General features: G+C 38.8%; 1 protein-coding gene and 1 long non-coding RNA gene across 5 annotated transcripts in view; one reads left to right on the top strand and one right to left on the bottom strand.

Moving 5' to 3' along the window:
* The first annotated feature begins 3,860 nt into the window (after positions 1-3,860).
* The window catches only part of aff2 (AF4/FMR2 family, member 2), a 116,160-nt gene continuing 101,915 nt past the window's right edge, over positions 3,861-18,105 (top strand). For all 4 annotated transcript variants that reach the window (XM_049733838.2, XM_049733832.2, XM_049733822.2 and 1 more), the window contains exon 1: positions 3,861-4,096. In XM_049733838.2, coding sequence (XP_049589795.1) covers positions 4,044-4,096 — 53 coding nt within the window. In that variant the 5' untranslated portion in view covers positions 3,861-4,043. The remainder of the gene's footprint in view (positions 4,097-18,105) is intronic.
* LOC137840299 (uncharacterized) lies at positions 12,825-14,937 on the bottom strand. Its single transcript, XR_011086838.1, has 2 exons — positions 14,617-14,937; positions 12,825-14,310 (listed from the first exon to the last, which is right to left on the bottom strand). It is a non-coding gene; the product is annotated as an uncharacterized lncRNA (long non-coding RNA).

Here is an 18,105-nt window from a genome sequence, read left to right as displayed (position 1 = left end):
GTCTTGTCTCGTATTTGTAAGTGTACACCGATCTGTAGACTTACATTTTCAACAACACGTTCTTGTTTTTTTTTCCTTTTACTTGCCAGTCCATTTGCTTAGCTGTAGTTGTGTTGGCTGCTAAAAATATTATATTGGCTGACAGTTCAACAGCTGTAAACAAATCACTCATCACCTTCCTCGCTCTCTGTTCTCCTTTTTTGTCTCGGTCTCAGTCAGTAAAGAACAGAACGAGAGGCAGCCTGTCTTCAGGATCTTAAAAAGTCCTCTTGATCAGATGATTAGATTGCAGATAATGCTGAGTCAAAACTACCAGAGGTGTAAAAAAAAAAAACGCCTAGTTGTCTGACTAAAAGTAACAACTATTTAATGTAACAGAAGACAAGATTAACTTTTGATTATATATCAATAACAACACCTTGAATATTGTCCCTTTTTAATGAGGAATGTGGCCTAAAATACCATATTGGTAATGTGAAAATAATGAGTCAATGGCTTCAAAATGTACGTGTCCATCGCGATTTCGGCCCACTTGATCCTCTGAAAACGATTCGCTTTTCCATAGATGAGCTAATATGCCAAGAAATGAGCAGCCTACGTGCAGCTAAGGTGCAGGTTCTGTCATGAAACGGGAGTCTGTCATTGACGGATTGACAAGGTCAATCAGTACTGACCTGCTAAGTGACATTTCCGCCGATGGACAAAAACCTGCTTTTGTCGATGTAGTACATCAGTTTCTTGAAGTTGCCCATCTTTTGCCAATAAATGGAGTGTCAGACTGTCAAACTGTCAGCACTGATTGAATGCCCACCTCTGTTTATTGAAGTTATGGTCACATCAGCTGACCTCTGGTGGGAGGGTGCACATGGTTGTGTCACAGCACAGCACAGCACTAGTAATGTTCTGGACACTGTTTTCTATACACTTGTACATCCCGTGAACCTTGTAAAGATAAGTAGTTCGGATTATGGATGGATTGATATACTTGTACAATGTATTGAGTTGAAAACTTTTCTGATAAAGTTTGTTGCAAAATTACGCCCCCCTCCCCTCCCCAAATATTTTTTTATGCGTACTGAACGCATTCATTTAAAAACAATTTCAGTGTCACACTCTGCTATTAATTTAAAAAAAAAAAACAACAACTGCAGTATTGGTTAAAAACCACGTGAGGGAGTCGTGGTGCTGTCTCGTCATGTCTTCTATCTCCATTTGAAACTTTCACGTCCTAATATTTATTATTGCTGCATTATGAACCTCCTTATTGCTATAAATAATAGTCGGTAAAATTATGAAAACCTGCGATGATTGTGTCGGGATTAGTTCAATTGAAATCGAGAGTTTTAATCATACCCTTGTCATAATGATATCTTATTTCAATGTCTTTCAGGCTCGTTTTATCATTTTATGCACCAGTAACTCATTCGTGCAATTTCTACATTAAAATCTCATCACTTTGCTTCTCTCTCTCTCTCTCTCGCTCTCTCTCACTCTCTCTCTCTCCACTCTGTCTTTCAAGGTCTGACCTAGTTTTGGACAGCCACCACATCATTCACTCACACACACACGCGCACGCGCACACGCACGCACGCGCACGCACACACACACACACGCACAAGTGTGTGTAATACATGTAATATAAATTGTATTTAATATCAATGAACTGACTGTATTGTATCAAGGTGGTGGCCACAATGCTTGTGGTCATTCCCATGGCACTCTGAGGTTAAATGATACAATTCATCTGAAGATAGAGGACAAAGCAGCAGAGATCTGAATTCCTAAGTTCTGCCGTGTTAAATAAGATATTGTTGTCTCCCCTCATCCTCTCTGTTGGAGCCTGCTGTTTGTACTTGCAGAGTGTGATGCAGAGTAGTGTTGGCATGTTGCCTTAGACCGCATACACACACACACACACACTTTCTCTCTCTCCCTTTTTGGTTGTATGCACACAGTGTTTGCCACACTGCCTGCAGGCTGCAGCACTTCCTCAAATGTTATTTTGTGCTCCATTTTGACGTGTATGTGTTGATCTGTTGTCGTCTTAAAATCATGCAAGCTTTTGCGTGGGAGACAGTGATGTCACACAAAGAAGCCACAGTTAGAGCGACCGCCACCACACATGCTGAGTGAGACGTTTGGACCATCTGGTCAATCATTTCTCAAGGCAAGGCGTAAACAGTAAAACGTGCTGCTGGGCACGTGTCGCAGCAAGTGCATGATGGCAGTGGAGTCAAGATGGTCATCCACAAACATTTAATGACACACTTGTTTTTGGCCTTCTCTGAGATGAAGGTGGACTTATAAGCTTGTAGACATGGAAACATGAGCAGAGTTGTCGAAGAGAGCTAATGGCATTCAGTATAGGAGAAAATTGGCAAAAGGTGGACAAATTCAATGGCAGCTCAGTGGGACGTGAGAAGCACATCAACCTACAGTTCAGTGGTCTTGACTTTATATTATATCATATATTATATCACGTTATAGGCTTCACATTTCCTAATTAATATGATGTAAAAGTTTGAATGAGGCTTAATCAGAGCAGACACAGGACATTAAATGCATTCAATAATCAGAAAGGAATGTTTTTATTTTGAGGTCTACATTTTAACAAACTTAAATCATGCCATGAATAGATGAGCACAGTTTTCCCGTTAACAACTTTCCGTTTTCTTTACATTGAGAGTCAGCAATTTTCCCAGTGGTTGACCTTTCACTCAGAGTAACCTGGCCCTCCATGAGCATGCTTTATTTGGACCTCCAGGGAGCCACCATGACCTCCACTTGCAGCAGCCACAGAGGGAGCCTGCTGCTCTCGTTACTCTCGGGGGCCCTCTGGTGGCCAAAGTTTCGTGAACTTGGAGTAGCTTGCTGTTTTGCTCTAACTCAACTTCTGTGGTGCCCCTTCTGGCCGGAGGTGGCAAAAGCATTCACACACGGCGCAAGTACAGGAACCTGTCTAAGGAAATACTTCACTTTAAAATCATTTTGTTCAAATCTCCCATGGCTTAGATAATGCTGTGCAAAGACTGTCTCTTTCAGTCACGGAGGTTGACGAAGAAGTATATTTTGACAAAGTAAGAAGTTGAAAGTACAGATCTTTATTCAAACGTGGGGACAACATGTTGAACACCTGAAACTATCTGAAAAACAAACAAACAAACAAACAAACAAACAAACAAACAAACAAACAAACAAACAAACAAACAAAAAACAAACAAACTACTAGTTGTCCCCAGACCAAATGTAACCACATATTGACCACATTATATGGATCATTATTATGTTGGAATATTTCAGCAGGCTGATTTGAATTAAAATTATTCACATCATTATCCGAGCTTCTACACAGAATCAAACAAATCACAAGATGTAGAAAATATCTTACAGGGTGTCTGAAGTGGGGAGTCGTGAGAGGTTCTGGGACTCAGTCCGATATTTAAAATGCTCATTGTGACAGGATGAACAAAGCATCTTCTCATTTCACTTGATAGGCTTTTATACTCAGTGTCACTACTTTAAATCTGAAAGCTTCATTTACTCTTTCTCCCAACATGGTGACTATCTACAAAAAAAAAACAAAAAAAAACCTTTTATGAACGTGTATAAATGTGAGGTGACTCATCAGAGTATTAATTTTTACAGTTTAGAACAGTGCGTCCAGATGAAGGTACAACAATTTAACTGTTTTTCATTCAACCTTTTGTTCACCATAGATATAAGTCTTTAAAAAGAAGACGTTTTCGTTGTCTTTTTTTTTTGCAGTTTGAGTCAGTCTTGTATGCGTGCGGGCTCGTGTGTGCGCGAGCTCGCGCGCGCGTCTCCCCTCCCTCCCTCCTCTGCCTTGCTGTCAGCTTGCCTCGACCACGTAGCAGATTCCTGGCAGAGGCAGTCGCTTGTGTCTACTCTCCTTCTCACTCCCTCTCTTGCTGGCTGTGTCTCACGCACACACGCGTACACCGCGTGTGTCACTTGCCCATGTAGAACCACGTAGCACCAGCATTGGATTCTGATCAGCCTCACAAAGCCAGCAGGAGCCTGTCATGGATCTTTTCGAACTGGACTTTTTCCGAGACTGGGAGCTTGAACAACCATGGTGAGTTATATCGTCTCTTTCCCACCCCCCTGTCTGTCTGCCTTTGTATTTAAATTTGAACACGATAGCGCCTCAATGTAAGACTTGCAATTTTACGAGTGATGGAGATGAAGCCAAAAGTGGGCTCCGTTTAGCTTAGTCTCTTCCTTTGTGTCACTGATAAAATTGCATGCGTTCCAACACGCGTGCAACACCGGCTTTTGGAGTCTTATTGTGCAATGATGGAATGTTGGATATGCTGACATTATGGCCAGCACAGCCACACACTAATAACACAATTACGCGCACGGATTGTTAACAGGTAGCAAGAAGTTCCACAGTGTGTGTTTGCTGTGGCATCACACTGTTGACAGAGTTGGAAGCGCGTCTGGGTGTACATTCATGCAGGCGGACCGAAACACTCAAGTTGCAATGGAAGGATGAATGGGCATCATTTTTGGTCTGACTATATGCATGCTGCAGCCTTGAGCGTCCAGCGAGTTGTACAGCGGGGTTGGAAATAATCCATTATGCGCGAGAAGTAATTGCAACTATAATGCAAAGATTTCAGATTAATCAGCACATGAATATTTGCAGTGTGAGAATATTACGCTATAATCTCATCGGACACCATATATAATGTAATATTAAATAATATAATTATTTTCTATAACATTACGATTATTATTATTATTATTATTATTATTATTATTATTATTATTTTACTCACCATACATAGTAAAGGATTGAGGGCTGTCCGTCGTGTATATACAGTAAGTGGAGTAACCAACTACAGTCACAATAATTATCATGCTATTTTGTTAAATATCTCCCAGGCAGTGATTATTTTTTACAAAAATATAATTAGATAAAATAGAATTTTTGATACAGCTATTGAATTGGATCATTTGTCGTGCACTAATTTGTTGTGTGAGGCTACTAAATGTTGTGCCTTTTGTGTTCACAGTCATAAATCCTCGAGTGTTTGAGGAAACAAAAAATCTGATCATATCAACAAACAAGCAATTTAAATTTCCTGTTTTCTTTCCTCTGAAATTTTGCTTACATTAATTAATAGATGTATTACACGTGATGCAATAGCACATTGTCTGACATGTTTTGTCCGTGTTTTTTGTAGACTGTAGAACGAATAATTTAGTGTGATCAAAACTTGTATAGGCTCCTGCTAGTACAGGATTAAATTCTAGACAAGAACCGGTCTTGGTTATTGTTGGACAAGAAAAAAAAAACAAAAAGCAGTTTAGCGTGGCAAGGCCAACTGTCATAGGCAGTGATTTAAGTGTATGCATGCTCAGCAAACGCTAAGAAATGAAATAATAAAAAAAAAAAAAAAAAAAAAAAAATCAAAGAATATCACTCAGCTGGATTTGTATGTGATCTGAATGCCCATAAAAATGTGTTAAGGAATATTTCCCAGTCCCTAAATAGAAAATATTTTTGGGGGAAACTTCAAACATTGCACGCCGGGTTCAAGGGCTTGAATATAGGCTATCACTTGCTCCAAATCAATATCTTTTAGTTTCGGCTCTCTGTTTGCACATGAATACAGCAAAAGACATAAGGAAATGTTTAACAATGACATACAGAATTGGGCAAGCTCAAAAAATAGTGGCTTGGCTGTAGTTTTTGATAGCACATTTCACTGTCTTTTTATCGGTTATTCAAGAGCTTAGTGGAAGGAGCATCATATTCTAAATCAGCACATCTCAGGTCAGCCATGTGTTACAGCGGGGGCCGGGGCCACAATAACTTGGCAACAGTGCTGCTGTTTTGGCGGTGTATTCTATAGCTGGAAAATCTCAGCAGGGTAAAATGACATGCATACACATAGTGCCATGGAAGGCCCTGGAGCAAGGTACTTAACCCCCCACTGCTGGAGCGGAGCAGCTCAGGGCTGAACAACAAGCTCAGGGTGTCTACATGTTGCCCTCGCTCTGCCACCAGTCCATCACACAGTAGCTGACAGCTGCGCCTGATGGGAAACGGGGCTGGCACAGACAACGGCTTTATTCTTGGAAAGAGAATATGGAAATGTGCACAAATGAGCCGTCTGAATAATGAACCCCGTTCGGGTGTTAACGTGTGGGTTAAAGTGTGTCAATCACAAGCACACGATTGCTTGTGCACTGTGTGACATGACAGTATGGACAGATCACAGTCATGAGTCACCATTTGTGCATGGTACTCCATTGAAATGTCCTAACCGGGTCCAGAGAAGAGCAGGAAATGAAATTCAAAGCATAGTACAACTCTCTTTAAAAAAGTGTATTTATGAAGCTTTATTTCGCCAGTTAAGTCAATTGAAAATCTAACACTAGTTCTAGAGCTGGTGTTTACATACTGCACACAGGTGATTTAGCCACAAAGTTTATTTTTTTCAATACAGCTCCATCTGCGGAATGGGGTTGCCCCAATGTAAGTGGACTGAAACGTTGGAAGTTAAAAGTGGTAGTTTGCATGGATATAGAGCGGCGCTGTTTTATACCAATACAGTCCTGCCTTGACTTACGAGTATAAATCATGACCATGCTTGTAACTCAAACTTGTGTATCATTAATTAATGTTACCTGTTGAAATGAATAGGGATGTCATTAATCCCTTCCGGCCCCCCCTCCCGCCCCTCCCCACCACAAATAAACAACAACAACAACATACTGTATAAGCGATGACAGGTTGAAGTACCACTGTAATTTGTTTGCCTTGTTTTACATTGTATATAAAAGATTGGTGGACTTCATTGGTAAATGTGGAAACTGTATCTCACTTTTGTCTATTAAGAACAGACGTTTAAATAAAAGGTTCAGATGATAAGGATGTTCATCAAAACATCCCAGCCATAGGCAGTAATGTGTTTGATAATGGGAGCAAAAAAAAAAAAAAAAAAAACAGAACAAAGAGGATGATGATAGCTATTCTTTTTTTTTTTTACCTGATGCTGCTATCACAACAGCCATGGTGGTTTTGTCACCTGAAGCGTCAAGTTTAGTATCCGTATTTTGCAACCACTCAGCGGAATGAAACACAAATCACATCAGTTCAATTGGAAGCAGAAGCCAGTTTTAAACAGTTCATTTGAATCGGTCATTACAAAAGTGCCCCGGTTTCATGTTTCCATTGATGCAATTAACTTTTTGCCAGTCAAGGCTGAAGCATATTGTTGCTGTCCAATAAACTGAATGAATCTCCCCATGATCTGTTCAAGTTGAAGTTATTTTTATTTTTATTTTACTGGGGGGAAAAAGTACAATTTATGAATGTTGCTATTCACCTTTATTGATGGTGGCAGTAATTCATGGACTGATCAGGTTGACAGAGCACTACATTACCACAATGACTGACATTACCTGCTAATGTGGTATGCACAATGCATGCATATAAACACAAACAATGCATGCATATAATCACCTGTAATGTGCCTCTAATTGATTACAGACACTCGCTTAACTGTTTACGCTCTTGACACATTAGAAGTGTCGGGGGTTAAAGAAGATATTTACCAGAGCTGCAGCTCCCACATTAATGATGTGAAAAGGATGGAACTCAGGGAAATACAAATGTGTTTCTTGGCAACCTTGTCAACTATCAATGAGCACCATTATGAGCACTGTATTCAGATTAAAATAATCATTGGATTTTTTTAAAAAGTGAAAGCAAAAGTATACGCTCCCTCAAAGTAGCCTTACACATGCCGGTAAGTGCCACCACTTGAAAGTCCACAAGAAGGATGTGTAAGAAATTGACTCGAGCGCAGACGAGATAATATGCCCCATAGCAGCAAACCGTATTTAATTGTCGAGACACATTTTCAGTGGGGCAATTTCAAACACAAAAATACGTATCACTTATCAAAAGCACAAGTCATTTAAAAAAGGCATCAACAGTCTTTGTGCAACTAGCACTTTAAGCATGTGACATTATACAGTTCAAACTAAAATGAAGACATCTCCAGAGGCAACAAATATGTCTTTCATTAGATATTCATTTTGACATTTCACCAAAACCCTCTTCTGTTTGGGTACATGGCCCATTTCAGTCCACTTTTGTGTTTTTCCATCCATGACTCAAAACGGAGCCACTTACAGTACTCCAGTGGCCATATGTCACACAGTGCCTAGAGCCCACACTGAGCAAGACTTACAACCACCCTATGTGAAGCTTTTCATCACCAAGAGGTGAGTATAAATGCAGCCGGAATGGTCAACTCTATTAAATGTTGATTCATGTTTTCATCAATTACAGTGAAAGTCTTTGGATCAATTATTCCCCAACCTTTATTGAACCGAGGCACATATTTTAAGCTCGGAAAATCTCACGACACAAAATTGTCACAAAACGTCTAGAACATTACCGCTATATTTTGCTAGTTGCTGTGTCAGACTATAAACTGCTTTAATAGACAGATGGGCACATAGACAGATTACTTATGAGTAAACAAATTTTTCTGACCAGTTAAGTCAAAGTTTATAAGTGAAAAATAAAATTGCACCGCGCAGTAAATCAATTGACCAGCATCATGGAACCAATGGAGTTCAGCATAAAAGTTCCATCGTGTGTACATTAGTACAGGTTAGCATTTACAGGATTATAATTCACAAACTGGTTCAATTTAGAATAAATATAGACATTGTTCAGTTTATTATTTTTATCACTATCCAAACCAATGATTGTAAGTTGAGCTGCTTCTTACTAAGCCTAGCCTTGAGTAATGCCTTTTACCTCGTTCAGTATTAAAAGGAAATTAATGCAGCCACTTAGAAGTAAAAAAAAAAAAAAAAAAAAAGACTGAGATGAGAAATTGTTTTACAATTGTTTTCCAAATTACTTGATCTTTACCTTTCGAAGAAAAATCAAGACGCTCTCCTTACTTTTAGTAATTGTGAATGAAACCGACAGTGTGGGTCCCCTCCTTCTCATTGTTCTCCTGCTTTCAAATCTTTGTTGCTCGTGCTCCCCTTCCCTCATCTCACTCCTTGTTTCATTGTCTTGCAATGGGATCCGAAAGCTTTGTATGATTGCGAGAGGACTTCCATTTTATGTAACCTGCTGCTGACATTATGTATCTGGCTAATTTTAGCACGGGATTCGGGGGGAGGTGGCAGAGGATGTTAACTGATGCTGATTGGGATGGTCTGTGCAAAAGGAGTAGGTAATTAGAGAATTGATGTCATATCAACTCGCTATGAATTCCCAGCTGGGCATTTCACAGCCTAAACGTGCATATCTGCATGAAAACACCCTGATTACTGTTATTATTATTGCTTGATTGAATTGTTTGCCTCATCTTTTGCACATTTATTAGTGAGAGTCTAAAAACATATTTTACTGTCTACAGCCCTAAAAGTGAAGTGATAAAGCTATAATACTTAAACATGGAGTTCATTTAGAATGCATGTATTCAGTGTTCAGTCTCACATTCCTACATTCAATCTGCCTTTCGACACTCCCGAGCTCTCAATCAGCACAGTCACACGTGCAAGCTTCAAATCATTCATCACATTGAAATCCGCACCCCCGCTTCGTGATCACTCTCCGTTTGCCAAAACAGCTCCACTTGATGCTACTTCACACTAACATCTACAGCGACTCAGAGGCTGTGAAAGGAAGCTGTGCCTCATCCCGTAACTGCCAAGGATCCCAGGACAAGACCAAAAGAAAGTTCTTTTAGGAAGGAAAAAAAAATTGGTCTCGTACATATGGCCTCACATCACCTGGAGTCCATCCGGGATGAAAATCTGAACACCACATAGTTTTATGAATACACCCCTGTGGACAAAAGGACTATATGCACACATGATATTTGCAGAAATGATGGCTGACAATTCCAACTTTATGCTACCAAGCATCAATTCATTCCAGATGTTTTTTCTTCCAAATTTGGGGGATTGGCGTCCATTCGTGAAGACAAAATTGTCGCTAAATTTGAGTGAGAGGCTCACAAGCTATGCCCAGGTTCATCCCACACGTGTTCAATGGGGTAAGGCTTCCTCGCACTTTCTTACACTTCAAACTCCAAGTCTGCCACAATGCCACTGCCAGAAAAACAACTGTCTGTTCACTTTAGAGGACTTTTGTCCACATAGAGCACAACTCACCTGCCTGATTTATACAGGAATCAGATCTCAAGGATAAAGGAAGTGCATGGACACATAATTAGAGCCTTTCTCAGCATGTTGCCATCTTTGAGGGCCTCCTTACTGGCACAAGGCAAATTTGAACTAAATGTTAATGCCAGGATGCGAGCATAATCGCAATGAAAATGCTAGCAAAGTGCTGATATGTATGAACCGTGACCTCGTGATGTCAACAGAAATGTCACATCACTTATAGTTTTGAAGGCATTTATTTGGATGTAGTATGTTAATTTTGACCGTTTTATATCTGAAAGAGTCCCTGTATTGTTTTCAAGAAACACTTTGTGGTATAAATACAGGACGGGATCCATGTATATTATTTTCCAATATTGCATTTCATTTTCATGAATTAATTGCCTGGCCCAGCCAATCAGAATTACTGAGAAGACGGCACTATTTCTCTTGACCAATGAGAAGCGCTGCATGATCGGCACTCGCATAGCACCTGCACCCACAGATTTCCTGTCCCCAAAATGTCTGTGTTTATGCCTGTTCTCCATTATGGCCTGCTATTGTCTGCCTTTAAGTAATCTTAATTCCATTCTGGCCACATGAGAAATACAGTTGTTACTGCAGCATTTGGAAAATACTAGGCAAAGCGTCAACCACAATAACAATGCAACATTTCTCCTGTCTCAAAAACAGACCTCATAAATCAACTCCATTCATCTAATTTTAATATTGTAAAACAACAAACAGTAGGCATGACATACACTTAGCAGGATGCCCCCCCCCAAAAAAAAAACAATTCCACAAAACTACTAGTGGCGCATGAGACTAAATAGAAGGGGAAATGTAAGAATTTGAAAAAGGTGTTGCTATATTTATTCGTTCGTTCGTTCATTCATTCATTCATTCATTCATTCATTCATTCATTCATTCATTCATTCATTCATTCATTCATTCATTCATTCATTCATTCATTCATTCATTCATTCATTCAACCGTTTAGCTAAATTAAACCACAAAAAAATTACAATAGTGCAGCATAACTAAAACAATAAGTAATAATAGTGGCCTAACAACAAATGTTTCAAAATAGAAGTATTTTGCACAGTATTGGCCAAATTTGACTTCAATTAGCAGTGTGCAATGTCGTTTCAATTAGCAGTGTGCAATGTCGTCATCGTCATCATTTACACCTCAGCAGGAAAGACCATCATGTTTTGTGTCTCATGTTCCGAGAACAAGCATGTCTCCCTGAAGGAGTTCACACAATGTTAGTTGCACTATAGCGTCAAAGCACAGCAATAGGCAAAGTAGATCTGTAGACCTGTAGCTTTTGGAGTGTTACTATTTAAACTGCTTTATTTTTCGATTTGGAACATTTACTCTTCTACTGTTGTGAGATAAACATAAATAATGCATTCTCAGAATGATTATGATCAGCGAGTAACAGTTATGGAAGGAACAATGCAGGTTATTGACCGTAATTAAAATAAATCAAGTGACTCCAGTAATCATGTATTTATAATTTGCTAAAATACCTGATGGTCTACAGCACAATTGGATTTTATTGAATTCCAATGTTCTTTCAAATAAATAGAAAAATACAATCTTATTCACTATAACAGCAAATTTGTGATGGTCTGAATGGGCGGCATTATTGGCTGTCTGTCTATATCTGCCCTGCAATTTACTGGTGATCAGTCCATGGTGTAGTCTGCCTTTCACCCAGAGTCACCTGGGACAGCCTCTAGCTCTCTGCAGCCGTGAACAGGATAAGACGTTTAGACAATGAATGAATAATTCACCATAACTCATCGTGAGACTGCACAGTGGCTTAGTGAGTTACCTTTAAAATGATTCCAACTAATGATGTGGAACATTCTGATGAACAAAGGATAAGGACCTGTTTAAAACATTTGTCCAGACTGGCGTATATTTGTTGATGTAAAAAATGGATTTGCGTTTTTAACTGATGGGACTTGAGGTCTTGTATTTGTGGCAAACAACACATAGTACGAACATCATAACTGGAGTCTCAGTTTTTCACAACTAGTTCTATTTTAGTGTATAATTACTGCACCGTTTTGATAGCTTTGGGGTAGACACAAAGTGCCATTGGGAGAGGTCATAATTTGACCCACATTCACATGCCACAAAGAGGGAAAATCAAAGTGTAAGAACCAAGTAAGAAGCTCCTATGGACGAAACACACAATGAGCACAATATTAAAGGAAAAATACCCTCCTAATGGCTTATCTTAAACTACAGGAGAAGGCTCGTGCGGCACTTGTGACTTTGCCCTAAACACGTGGGTGAATTAAACATGATCAAATTCGGTTTATAAGCAATCTTCTGATTAGTTCATTCTTTAAGATTAAGTTTGCGCTCATGTCATCTGTATGTCTTTTATATACCCACTCTGCAGTATGAATGCTGCTGGAAAACTGAATTTCCCCCTAACTCCCTCCCTCCCTTTAGTCTCTGAAATAATGTGGTTGTTTTTCAAAAGTAAGATCATCCATATGTGTCTTTGTCATACACTTTGTCATACACGAAATTTATGAAAATTTTCAGGGAGGGCGGAATGTTGGATGCTATGAAAAAAAGTACCGTAATTTCCGGACTATAAGTCGCGGTTTTTTTCATAGTTTGGGTGGGGGGGCGACTTATACTCAGGAGCGACTTATATATGTTTTTTTTTTCACAAATTTTTACTTGATCATTAAGACATCACTTACAAGTATAGTTGACCACTTCCCATGTTATTTTTAGTATAGTTGATCACTTCACATGCTTTTATTTCTTTATCTTGAACATATTCAAAACATAAAAAATAGAGAAAACATCAAATAAAGCAATTAACACTTTAAAGCACCATATCCAAGTCCACTGTCTGCTGTATGTACACTTGCTCCATTTTTGCTCCTCTTATATTTATTATTATTATTTATTATTATTTGTTTATTTATCATTTATTCAATACTCTTATTTATTCATTGTTAGTGCCTTCTTGGTTTTTTTTGTGTTGCTTGTATGCATATGTGTACTATCTCACCAAGGGATAGTGGAAATGTAATTTCTATCTCTTTGTGTGTCTTAGTATATAAAAAAATATATCGACGATAAAGCAGACTTTGAATTTGATAAAACAACCAAAAAAAATTATATTTTCAGACGAAACTGGATGAGGGCGCTCTAAATTTTACCGTTGGCCGTGACTCATCAACTGGGTGGGCTTAAGAAAAATGGCACCAAAAAGAAACTCATATTTTGCAGGTTACAAACTTCAAGTTGTAAAATATGCAGCTGAAAACAGTAATCGAGCAGCAGAAAGAAAGTTTGGAGAACCGTGATGTACCAATGGATTACTATTTCAAGTGACGTCAGTAGCGCGGCGCGCCGGTTGTTTACATACAAACGTGCCCACACAAGGACTACCATCATTAGCGGTGATCATTTCTAAGTGACACGGAGGACAAAGAGTTTGAAGGAATTAAGGATTTGGAGTGACATAGAAGGTTTGAAAAACTATTATGGCTTTTACGCACGCCCGGTCTCTACTGAGTCGGGGGCCGACGCTCGGCCGAGTGGCTGTCCGCGAACGGTGCGCGGGGCTCGGACATGGCCATTACGCACGCCCGGTCTGTCTGGAAGTCCACGCCGCCACACGCTTGGAAGTTTGTTTTGTTTAATAAAGAGCCGTTTACCAAACCTACGTCGATCCTTGTACTTTGTTAACGCTACAATATAGTTATATAGTAGATCTGTGGAATAAAGACGAGGCTGACGTCAGGGCGCACGCGCGGCGATGTTGACAAAGGACGAGGAATTTGATCGATGGATTTAATGGAATTAAAGTGCACGGATGGTTTGATAATATTATTGGCTTGTATTATAGTTATTTAAAATATAGTTTATCTATCGTTATATGAGCCTGTGGAATATTTTGAAGCGCAAGCGCCCTCAGCCGTGCGCACCCATTGTTGACAAAGAACGATCGATGGATTTAATGAATTGGAGTGACACCGATGGTTTTATAAACATGTTATTCATGTAATAGTTGTCCTTAATCACTCTATATGTTACGTCAGGTCCGTTCTCAGCTCTTTGTTTGTGTTTGTCACGTTAGCATACCTATCGTTTAACCTGTTGTTGCTATTTAATGAATTGGAGTGACACCGATGGTTTTATAAACATGTTATTCATGTAATAGTTGTCCTTAATCACTCTATATGTTACGTCAGGCCCGTTCTCAGCTCTTTGTTTGAGTTTGTCACGTTAGCATACCTATTGTTTAGCCTGTTGTTGCTATTTAATGAATTGGAGTGACACTGATGGATTTATAAACATGTTATTCATGCAATAGTTGTCCTTAATCACTCTATTTGTTACGTCAGGCCCGTTCTTAGCTCTTTGTTTGTGTTTGTCACGTTAGCATACCTATCGTTTAGCCTGTTGTTGCTATCGTTTAGCCTGTTGTTGCTCGTTCATGACTGTTTTTGGTGTGGGATTTTGTCGAATAAATTGCCCCCAAAATGCGACTTATACTCCGGAGCGACTTATATATGTTTTATTTCACTTTTTGGGGCATTTTATGGCTGGTGCGACTTATACTCCGGAGCGACTTATAGTCCGGAAAATACGGTACTGACTTCTTGATCAATTTCCTACAAATGTAGCATGATAATTAAACCAGAAAATGAGTATAATTGTGTGAAAGAGATAAAAATACAGTTGTGATATGTAGTATTTAGATCAACTAATCAAAATTATAGTATTGGGCAGACAACTTGGAGCTGAATTTAGCCCAAGTCCTGCACAAAACCAGAATGTTGCGGCTATTATGGAAATTCTGGTAATTCATCTTTGATAGTCTTTTAAATTGGTCTTTTAAGCTGTAATTGCTGTAAAATGAGGATGCAACTAAAAAGGGAAATCCCCAATGTAATATTCCTTTTTTTCCATCCAAATATTATCCAGGTATTTTTAGAGTTCAGCATAATAATATTTAGCGTTCATATTTGCTTTTTTAGGATGGCTTATGACTGTTTGTGCTTTGCGATCCTAACAAAGTGGACACACAGAGTTGCGATTAGTATTCTGACTGTGAGGCTCTTCTAATTCAATCTCCTCATTATGAGCCTTGATAAGGACTCATTGGATGAGGAAATAAACAGTGTGTGTGCCTGTTCTGTCGGAGGTGCTCCCACTATTTAGGGTGGCCAACCCACTCGTAATGTTTGCCCATGGACAAAAACTGTTAAGATTTCCAAGATTTGGCTATTGAAGATCACATTTAAAGTTATTGCTGAAAAGCTGGCAAACGTACAAGACACTGGATACAAAATGAACTCAGAACAAGAGAGTTGTGAGTGTGCTGTCAAACAAATCCAATCAAAAAGCAGATCACTCACACTCACAAAGACAAAAGTCTCCCACTGTACTGTTTGACTCCACCACTTTAGAAGAAACACACAGGGAGCTCGAGAGCCCCACAAGACTGCACAGATTAAACAGCGCGCTTCAAATTAAACCAAAATAATAAAAGTGAATGTGAATGCGGCAAGACAGCAAAAGAAAAGCGGCAGTGACACAGAGATGGCGAGAGGCTAATGACGTAGCTTTTCTAGCTGGAGCCAATTTACTGTGAGGTTTCCAAAGGTCATCTCCTACACGGAGGCCTGTCTGTGACAAATTACATTATTTACACCGGCTAGAAAGAGTCGGAGAAAGACGGAGAGTCTGAGAGGAGAGGGGGAGGGCTGCAGCGGATGGGGGTGATATTTGACACTAATTGTTTCACACGGTTAACATAAGAGCCCTCAAGACATTGGTCAAAATTCTCCTAATGATGCTTCTAACAAACACCACAGCCACATTTCTGACAATGGATCACAGTGTCCTACACACTGCCAAGATGTTGTTATTCTAAAATCCAACATTTAAATTCTGGACTGCATTTTATTGCACTCCAAACTTTTTCTTTTGCAAGGACCTTATTAAAACTTTGTTATTCACCGCTAGATATTTTCTCTGGGGAATGCACACTGACCTGAGGGACTTAATGATTCCCAATAATTCAAACTAAAGACAAGAGGAAGGGTCTAATTAGTATACATGGAAAAAGAAACACGCTTAAGCCTCGAAAAGTCAAACTCTACAGAGATGAGAATCTAATTAAATGATGCGCATTGTTTGATTGACAGATGCTCTTTGTTCGCATAGCACAGAGACTGCTTGATTGATTGACAGATGATCCGTGACAGCGTAAAACAAAGTTGGAAGAGAAGATGAACCGAACCAATACTTGTATTTGGGCAAGCTTTGGTGTTTGTTTTACATTATATTTTGTGTTGCAACATCACATACTGTTGTTTACATTTTTTCGCTTTATTTGTTTCATAATGTAGTATGTCTAGAAAGGATCAAATGAAATCTTTTTTACTCCCTTGAAGGTGCGAACCCGCATCCCTGAAGACCAGCTATGCACTGTGTGTACTTGTGCATGCGCGTGTGTGTGTGTGCGTATGTGTGTGTCCTGTGGGCTATGCAGAGAAGGAAGAGCTAAAGGGATTAGTTGTTAAATGGTTTGGGATTGTGGGTTTAACAGAAATATTAATATTTTGGAAAGTCCCAAATGAATACAGCATGATATTGTATTAACATCCTCCTGTAGTGCCTTGAACAGAAAAACAATTTGTGAACAAATATATAAAGCATCATGAACAGCATTTCTTAGAAGGTGTATGATGCATTTGTATATATTTTTTTGTCACAATGTAAAATAGTTCATAGATGTTATTGCATCATCAATGTGCAAATGATGAAATGCAGCAGCTCCCATCATCATCATCAGAAAATACTCTTGTCAACTAACGGTGTGCTGCATGATATCAGTAAACAAATACGCCCCGCCCCCAAATCAAAAACTGACAACCTAACATTGTTATAAACGTTAATATTAGAATTTGATGCTGGTAACGCTGTCAGCTAATTTACGCAAACTCTGCAGCTAAACTAACTTGTGACGTCTTCATTCTGCTTGTACAACTTTGAAGCGCAGAACCTCTCGCTCACAGACATTTTCCGAAATAATTATAGCAAATTATTTACTTGGACGTTTACCTTCACACCTGGTGCTTAGGCAGCCACTCAAGACACCTAACTATTTATATACATCCATTGAAAATAAAAATTTCCATATGTACCTTTTGTTTATATGGTTATATATTGCTCGGACTGATTTGTGAATTAAATATAATCCGTGACCATGATAAAAAGGTTGAAAAACATAAGCAAATTATATATGAAATATAATGTTATTGCCCGTTATTCTATTGGCATATTTATGATTGTTGTGCTGTGCTATTATTATTCTCTCTTAAGCGCTCATATTTATGCGCTCATGAATATTTTCTATCAACCGTGTAAAAAGAGGCAATCGACTGTGAAAGTGAAAGGAAACACTAATGGTTCAACTCTAGTTGATTCACCCTTTTTCTTTCCGTCCACATTTTCCCATCCTATTCTTTATTGGAGTTGACCTCAGAGTTTCACAAACTTAACTTAAAGAGAGATACAAACATGCATTGACATGAGAGAGAATAACAAACTGTATCTACTTGACAATTTAAACGTTTCACTTTGACATTCATTGGTCAAAGAAAAACTTATAGCAACCAGTGTTTCTACAGTTACCATGAGAAAGTAACATTGTTACTTTACTCATTACTTACTTTAAAAATCAGATTGCAAGTTAGTTTCAGCAGCCGTCGACAACCTGACATAAAAACATAAAAATGACAACTAGCTTTGCCAATAATGTAATGATGACAATTTATTAAAATAAATAAAGCCTCTTTTTATCTTATATAAAAATGATTTTTCCCTCAAAAAACCTGACTTTCTGCATTTCACTGAACATAAATG

The sequence above is a fragment of the Syngnathus scovelli genome, chromosome 1 (assembly GCF_024217435.2).
Source record: "Syngnathus scovelli strain Florida chromosome 1, RoL_Ssco_1.2, whole genome shotgun sequence".
Taxonomy (NCBI): domain Eukaryota; kingdom Metazoa; phylum Chordata; class Actinopteri; order Syngnathiformes; family Syngnathidae; genus Syngnathus; species Syngnathus scovelli.
This window is presented reverse-complemented; position numbering and strand designations above follow the sequence as displayed.